The sequence below is a fragment of the Chiloscyllium plagiosum genome, unplaced genomic scaffold (assembly GCF_037043375.1).
Source record: "Chiloscyllium plagiosum isolate Xiang-an unplaced genomic scaffold, Cpla_swu_hap1 HiC_scaffold_47, whole genome shotgun sequence".
In the NCBI taxonomy this organism is placed as follows: Eukaryota; Metazoa; Chordata; class Chondrichthyes; order Orectolobiformes; family Hemiscylliidae; genus Chiloscyllium; species Chiloscyllium plagiosum.
In genome coordinates, this window is record NW_028270185.1 from 11,881,021 (window position 1) to 11,889,467 (window position 8,447).

General features: G+C 48.4%; 1 protein-coding gene across 2 annotated transcripts; it reads right to left on the minus strand.

Moving 5' to 3' along the window:
* Nucleotides 1-383: 383 nt before the first annotated feature.
* On the minus strand, nucleotides 384-8,035 carry LOC148135989 (uncharacterized). 2 transcript variants are annotated; one of them, XM_087983911.1, is made up of 4 exons: nucleotides 8,017-8,035; nucleotides 7,679-7,786; nucleotides 5,574-5,705; nucleotides 384-2,159 (listed from the first exon to the last, which is right to left on the minus strand). In XM_087983911.1, exons 2-4 carry the CDS (start codon nucleotides 7,745-7,747, stop codon nucleotides 2,034-2,036), a joined length of 327 nt encoding a protein of 108 aa, XP_087840037.1. In that variant the 5' UTR covers nucleotides 7,748-7,786; nucleotides 8,017-8,035; the 3' UTR covers nucleotides 384-2,033. The 2 variants fall into 2 exon arrangements, with proteins under 2 accessions (XP_087840037.1, XP_087840036.1); XM_087983910.1 differs by having other exon boundaries at nucleotides 7,992-8,029.
* Between the last annotated feature and the right edge of the window lie 412 nt (nucleotides 8,036-8,447).

Sequence of the window (8,447 nt, forward strand, 5' to 3'; positions counted from 1 at the left end):
CTGGCCCGGGCCTCCGCCGACACCGCCCCCTCCTGGCCCGGGCCTCCGCCGACACCGCCCCCTCCTGGCCCGGGCCTCCGCCGACACCGCCCCCTCCTGGCCCAGGCCTCCGCCGACACCGCCCCCTCCTGGCCCGGGCCTCCGCCGACACCGCCCCCTCCTGGCCGGCCTGCGCCACCGCCGCCTCCCGCTGGTCCTGATGCTGACTTTGGTCTTGGGGGATTGATGCTCCTGCTCCTCTCCCTCAAAAACTGACCTGAAAGTGAGAGGTGACCCAGTGGATTCAGACCAGACCTGGGTCAATGATCCTCCCCTTCAGCTCAGAAAGTGTGAAAGTGCATTTAACTTGAAGCAGAAGTTTCAATTACTCAACAATATGACACTTGTCGGGAAGAAAGTTAGTTTTGAGGTTTAATTTTGTCTGAGAAAGTGTACATTACAAGCAGTTTGGGATGTGTTTTACACACTTATCGACAGCGGGTGTTGCTGGCTGGGCCAGTCTCTCATTGCCCCTTGCGAAGGTGGGGGCGAGCTCATCAAATCTGTGACAACGTTGTCACTTCAAGAGAGGCTTTGACCAGTTTCTTTTGGAGGGAGGCTGCAAGGCAGCGGTACAGAGCCGTCTTTGACAAAGTAGACAATTTGTGAGGCCTTGAGTTCTTTTTTAAAAAAAAAGTTGGAACCACAGAGGCTGCCTGCATGTGGCCAGCTCTCTGACCAGGGCTTTTAGGTTTTGTTTTAAGCCTTTAGGGTCTCAGAATTGGAAGCTTCAGTGAAAGTGTCCGAGCTGCTATTCTTTCTGCTATTATGGGCGGCACGGCAGTTAGCACTGCTGCCTCACAGCGCCAGGGACCCGGGTTCAATTCCCGCCTCAGGCGACTCTCTGTGTGGAGTTTGCACGTTCTCCCCGTGTCTGTGTGGGTTTCCTCCAGGTGCTCCTGTTTCCTCCCACAATCCAAAGATGTGCGGGTCAGGGTGGATTGGCTATGCTAAATTGCCTGTAGTGTCAGGTGAAGGGGTAAATGTGGGGGAATGGGTCTGGGTGGGTTGCCCTTCGGCGGGTCGGTGTGGACTTGTTGGGCCAAAGGGCCTGTTTCCACACTGTAATCTAATCTTTCCGAATCTACTCTTGGAGCACCTTTCCTCCTGGATTGGAGAACTGCATGTGAGAAGCTGTGTCTGAACTTGCCTTTTTGCCAAGGGAAGAGTTTATGGGTTGTTACTGTACCAGAACAGTTAATTAGTAATAGGTACTGTATCTATTGTTCTGTTCAGTGTTCCAATAAAGTTATTCAAAATTTTGTTTGTATTTTAACCACAGCATTTATATAAAGTGTGCTTTGCTTAACATCGAGTAGTTTAACCAGTCACATCTGGAATACGGCACTTCACGTCTACTTTAAAATAAGAAAAAGTTGTGTCTACGTGACCTTAAAACATATTGAGGGAGTCCAGTCTGGTCCATAACAAATCACTGCAGTCCATGTGTTGTAGGTTTACCCACAATGCCCTGAGGGAGAGAACTCCAGGATTTTGGCCCAGCGACACTGAATGAATGTTGATCTATTTCCAAGTCAGGATGGTGAGTGGCTTGGAGGGGAACGTGCAGGGGGTGGTGTTCCCATGTATCTGCTGTCCTTGTCCTTCTAGATGGAAGTGGTCCTGTGTTTGGAAGGTGCTGTCTGAGGATCTTTAGTGATTTTCTACAGTGCATCTTGAAGATGGTACACACTGTTCCTGAGCATCGGTGGTGGAGGGAGCGAATGCTTGTGCCAATCAAATTGACCACCTTGTCCTGGATGGTGTCAAGTGCATATATTTGAGCTACAAGTTTTGTTATCAGCATGGCCTCACCTTGGGGCAACACCAAACCTCAGGGGGCCAGAGAGTCTGGCACCTCAGTTGACAGTAATAGGGGAGCTGAATGAGCAGCATCAACATGAGGTCCTTGTTTTAACATAAAGCACCACTTGGGGTCAGCAGAGTTCAATAACAATCCTGATAGACAATGGGGACACGTGACCAATGATGAGTTACTGCAACGAATGGACTCTTGCTGCAAACAGCAGAACTTGCTTCTCCAGCTCTTTGTTCAGCTGAGACTGAGAGGCCCGTGGATTTTCCTTCACAAACTTCGCAATGCCAAGGATACACTGTCTCTGCGGGCAGAAACGGCGGTGCGGTTACTCATGGGAAACCAGAGGTTTCTTAAACATTAACATCTTGTAACGTGAGGGAGAAGGTCAGATCCCCATGCATGCTCGTCTTTAGGGACTACAGGTTACCCCAGGATTGGAAGGAAGGAGACAAAATGGGCATCAATTCGAGGAATGGTGCTCAGCTCCCTTTCAGATACAAAGACATTGAACAGAAGCAGGCCATTCTGCCCCTTTAGCTCATTCAACTAGATCAGAACCTCTACTTCAAAGCTATTTTCCTGCAAAATCCATTGATACTAGTAATATCTAAAAATCTGATTATGTTCGAGACAGAAATCAATAATGTCTGACACTCCACATGACTCGCTCCACAGATTCACCATTCCCTGACTGAAGGCATGCCTAATCTCAGTCCTAATTGTCCCAACCTTATTTGGAAAGTGTGCCCTGGTTTTAGACGCCACAGGATACATCCTTGTTGCATCTATCCAGCTGAGCCTGAGAGAATTTTGTAAAAGATCACCTCTCATTCATCAGGTGATTGTGGAGAATAAGATTGTAAAACAGATTTTATAGCAAAAGTTTACGGTGTGATGTAACTATTTTCAATATATAATTTCAGTTACATCACACCGTAAACTTTTCTTATAAATTCTGTTTTACAATCTTATTCTCCACAACCACCTGATGAAGGAGCAGCGCTCTGAAAGCTAGTGCTTCCAAATAAACCTGTTGGACTATAACCTGGTGTTTTGATTTTTAATTTTATACCCCTCATGATTTTATAAACCTCTATCAGGCTAGCCCTCAACCTCCTATGTGCCAGTGAAAAATATCCCAGCCTCTCCCTGTAACTCAAACCCTCCAGTCCGGCAACACCCTGGTAAATCTTTTCTACATCCTCTCCAGTTTAACAATATCAATGCTATAACAGGGTGACTGGAACTCGACGCAATACTGCAGAAGGGGCCTCACTAACATCCTGTACAACCTCAACATGGCACCCAGCTCAATGGTCTGAGCAATAAAGGCGAGCGTGCTAAATACCTTTCCAGTGTAGACGAGCTGAATCACAGGGTGCTGTACGACTCTACATTGACCAACACATTCGACAAATGGAGCAGTCATAGCTCCTGTTGGGTGGAAGCATTCCAAAGAGTCAACACCCTTCGAGTGAAGTAATTCCTTCTCATTTCAGTTATAAATGATCAGCCCCCTGTTCTGAGACTGTGCCCCCATGTTCCAGCTGGAGGTTTGGGCGGTGGGGGTGGGGGGGGGGGTGTTGGGGAAAGGGGGTGGGGTCCCATGCTTTATTCAGTCAAGCCCATTAGAATCTTCTGTCTCAATGAGATATTCTAGGTTGGGCAGTAGAAGTTATTCAGCCCCTCATTCCGTGCACCAGACGAGTGAACCCTCGTTGTACTTGTCTCTAAAGTATGTTTATAGCGTCTCAAACACGGGGATCAAAACCACACACACAATTCAAAATGCAGTGCACCAAAGCCTGATACAATTAGATTAGATTCCCTACAGTGTGGAAACAGGTCCTTTGGCCCAACAAGTCCACACTGATCCTCCGAAGAGTAACCCACCCAGACAGATTCGCCGACCTTGTATTTTCCCCGACTAATTGCTTATTCCTGCACTCCAGTCCCCTTGCAATAAAGACAACATGCTGTTTGTCCCCTTAATTGTCCTTAGTTGCTGCATGCTAACTTTATGTTCCCTGTATGAGTCAAATCCAAGTTCTTGTGAGCACATTTAGAAATTTCATCCCATTCAAAATATATTCTGTTCTCCAGTTAAAACTGAATAGCCTCACAATTCCTGATATGCTGCTCCATCTACTCAGTAGTTACCCGCTCAATTAACCTTTCAATTGATTCTCCCGCAGTTTCCTCTATTCTTTTAAACTGACAGAGCCCGACATGCTCTCAATCAAACACTCCCAGGACAGGGACAGCAAGGGGTTAGACACAGAGGCAATCTCCCTCTACTTTTTTAAGCTGCATAGAGTCATAGAGCACGGATACAGACCCTTTGATCCAATCCTAATGGTCCATGCCTAATATAATCCCAAAATAACTCGTCCCATGTAGGAGATAGTGAGGACTGCAGAGGCTGGAGAGTCAATGTCGAGAGTGTGGGGGTGCTGAGAAAGCACAGCAGGTCAGGCAGCATCTGAGGAGCAGGAGAGACGTTTCAGGCATAAGCCCTTCATCAGGAATGAGGCCTGTGGGCTGGGGGGGGGGGGGGGGGGGCGAGAGATAAATGGAAGGGGGGTTGGGACGGTGGGGAAGGTAGCTGAATGTGATAGGTAGATGAAGGTGGGGGTGAAAGTCATAGGTCAGAGAGGAGGGTGGAACAGATAGGTGGGAAAGGAGATGGACAGGTCAAGAGGTCGGTGCTGGGTTGGAGGCTTGGGACATGGGATAAGATGGGGGGAGGGGGAATGCGGAAACGGGTGAAACCCACATTGATCCTGTTTGGTTGGAGGGTCCCGAGGTGGAAGATGAGGCGTTCTTCTTCCAGGCGTCGGGTAGTTAGGGTTTGGAGGAGGCCCAGGACCTGCATGTCCTTGGGGGAGTTGAAGTGTTCAGCCACGGGGCGGTGGGGCTGGTGAGATGTCGACACTCTTGCTCCTCAGACACTACCTGACCTGCTGTGCCTTTCCAGTGCTACACTTTAACTCGTCCCACCTGCCTGCTCCTGGATCATATCCCTCCAAACCTTTTCTATTTATGTATTTATCCAAATGTCTTTTAAATTGTACCCACCACTTCCTCTGGCAGTTCATTCCACACGAGAACCACCCTGTGTAATCAATTTGCCTTTGTCTTTTTTTTTAAATCTCTCTCCTCTCACCTTGAAATCCCCCACTCTAGGGAAAAGACAACTACCATTACCTCTGTCTACTATACCCCTCGTTATTTTATAAACTTCGATCAGGTCACCTCTGAACCCCCTACACTCCAGTGAAAAAAAGTCCCAGCCTTTCTTTATAAGCTTCCAGCACGGTGGCTCAGTGGTTAGCACTGCTGCCTCACAGCACCAGGGTCCCAGGTTCGATTCCAGCCTTTGCTGACTGACTGTGTGGAGTTTGCACATTCTCCCAGTGTCTGTGTGGGTTTCCTCCCACAATCCAAAGATGTGCGGGTCAGCTGAATTGGCCTTGCTAAATTGTTCATAAGGTTAGGTGCATTAGTCAGGAGTAAACATAGGGTAGGGGGAACTGGTCTGGGGTGGGTTACTCTTCAGAGGGCTGGTGTGGACCTGTTGGGCCAAAGGGCCTGTTTCCACACTGTAGTGAATCTAATCTAAATCTAAAATAACTCAAACCTTCCACTGTCTCCATTAAACACTCCCGGTGCCCATTCTCCCATTTCCCTTGAGCCTCACTGCTTTTCTCATTACCTTGTACAAGTCGATGGTGTCCTGTTGGGTCAGACGTCGATAGAGTGAGTGAGCGACTCGCACCCCAGTCACAACTTTCAATAGCTGTTTGCTGTCTTCATCTTCACAGTTCAGCCAGTTCCACAGTGCCATCTTCAACAGAGACCAGAACCAGAATTTTAATTTCCACTTCCGGGAGGGGACAGACAGGAAGCAAGATAACATTAATGTCGAGGCGCCGGTGGCTCAGTGGTTAGCACTGCTGCCTCACAGCGCCGGGGACCCGGGTTCAATTCCCACCTCGGGCGATTGTGTGGAGTTTGCACATTCTCCCCGTGTCTGCGTGGGTTTCCTCCCACAGTCCAAAGATGTGCAGGTTAGGATGGATTGGCCATGCTAAATTGTCCCACAGTGTTCAGGGACGTGCAGATTAGGTGCATTAGTCAGGGGTAAATGTAGAGTAATAGGGAAATGGGTCTGGAGGGTCAGTGTGGACTTGCTGGGCCGAAGGGCCTGTTTTCACACTGCAGGTAATCTATGATTCTAAGATGTAGAATCAGTTTGGGTAGAGAGAACAGACAGAAGAGATGAGAAGTAACATTCCATTTCTCAGAATCAGAGACCAGGCCATACTAGATCTGGTGATTTGACTTGGCTTTGATTTTGCTGTATTGTCACGTGTACTGAGATACAGTGAAAAGTATTGTTTTGTGTGCTATCCAGGCCAATAGTGCAAATAGGCAAGCTTCATTTATGATCTGATAGCGAAGGCACTTCCAAGGAAGCAGTGTTCACAACAGAATTGAATTTTGCATTCAGTTTGAGGGAGAGAAGAGTGGACCTAAGACTAGTGCTTTAAACATAATTGCGAGGGCATTATAACAGAGTTGGCTAAAGTGAGCAGGGAACTTAGGTTAAGGAGACAGATCGATAGAGATGCAGTGGCAGATATTTAAGGAGATATTCTATAACACTCAGGAAAGATACATTTCAGTGGGACAGACCAAGTCCTGGGAAGGGGCTCACCTCTCCATGACTAACTAAGGAAGATAATAGATAGTATCAACTGGAAAGAAAAACAAATATATAATCCTGTGAAGTTATTGAGGGGTGAGAAGCTTGGATAGAACATAAAGAGCAAAGGACAACTGAAGAAATGGAGAACATTAAATTACAAGAGAATGTCAGCTAGAATTTTTTTAAAATCATAAGAGTCTCTACAGATATTTAGAAAGGAAAAGTGCAAGTAAAATGAGCTTTGGTCCACTAGGGCGTGTCTCTTAGGAAACGGCCATGAAAAATCAGGAAACAGCAGATGACTGCATCAGTCTTCATTATCGAAATAATTATTTAGTTATTTCTTTGATTTTATTTAAGAGGGAATTATAAGTAGGGACCTTTGTTACCATTGTACAGTGCATCTAGAATACTGTGTACAGTCTTAGGTCTCCTGATTTAAGAAAAGACATATCTGCATTAGTTCAGGGAAGGGTCACTCGACTGATTCCTGGGATGAACAGGTTATCGAATGGTTGGAAAGCCTAGGCCTGTATTCATTAGAGTTTAATAGAATAAAAGATAAGTAACTTTTTCAAGGGAACCTGACCAAAGCTGATGCTGTGTGAGAGTCCAGAGCTAAGGGGCAGAGTTTAAAAATAAGGGATCTAGGATGGAGCCGTGGAGAAATTCTCCATGAGGATGTTTGGGACTATCTTCTGGAGGTAGAGTGTTTGAGTATTATTCGGACAGAGGCAAAAGAATTCTCAACGGACAAAAGGGGCTCAAAGGTCACGTTGGAGTAAACAGGAGCGTGGGGTGGAGGCCACAAACAGATCAGCCACAATCGTAACAAACAGTGGAGCAGTCTCGAAGGGTGAACTGACCTCCTCCTGCTCATAGTTTGTTTGTTTGTATTAGATGGTTAGGCAGGATCATAGAGACCAGGGTAGTGAGACACAGACAGGGACAAGGATAGACAGATACAGATCAAGACAGGGATATACTGGGACCAAGGTTCAGAGATGGACAGAAACAAGGACAAAACAAATAATAATAGTGAGACAGAGGGGTTTGGGGAAAAAGGGGAGGCTACAATAGACTTGTAGGGTTCACCTCCAGGGACTTACCTGCTGCAACAGCTCAGGAACACTCATCGTCCCACCACCACCTGACATCGTCCACTCAGGAGAACTCATCGTGAATTCTCAACAATCTTCAGCTCTTAATGTTAATCACTGAAAACAATTTCAATATAAACCAGGTCACCAAACATCACAACTCCTTACAAACACATCCAACCGGGTACCATACCCGGACCCAGCCCCGTACACCCCCCTCCACCGGACCAGCCCCCGAGCCCCCGGACCCCCGGACCCCCGGACCCCCGGACCCCGGACCCCGGACCCGGACCCGGACCCCGTACACCCCCCGGACACTGACCGAGCCCAAATCGCGAATCACAAACCCTCAACCCCACTTCCGGGTTTACCCGAACTTCCGGATTGCCGCTACGTGATGATGTCATCGCGTGTATCTCCGCGTTCACGTGAACAGCCCCGCCCCCGGGTGTATACAGGGTGAGTACAGTCAGCCCCGCCCCCGGGTGTATACAGGGTGAGTACAGTCAGCCCCGCCCCCGGGTGTATACAGGGTGGGGACAGTCAGCCCCGCCCCCGGGTGTATACAGGGTGGGGACAGTCAGCCCCGCCCCCGGGTGTATACAGGGCGGGTACAGTCAGCCCCGCCCCCGGGTGTATACAAGGTGGGGACAGTCAGCCCCGCCCCCGGGTGTATACAGGGCGGGTACAGTCAGCCCCGCCCCCGGGTGTATACAGGGCGGGTACAGTCAGCCCCGCCCCCGGGTGTATACAAGGTGGGGACAGTCAGCCCCGCCCC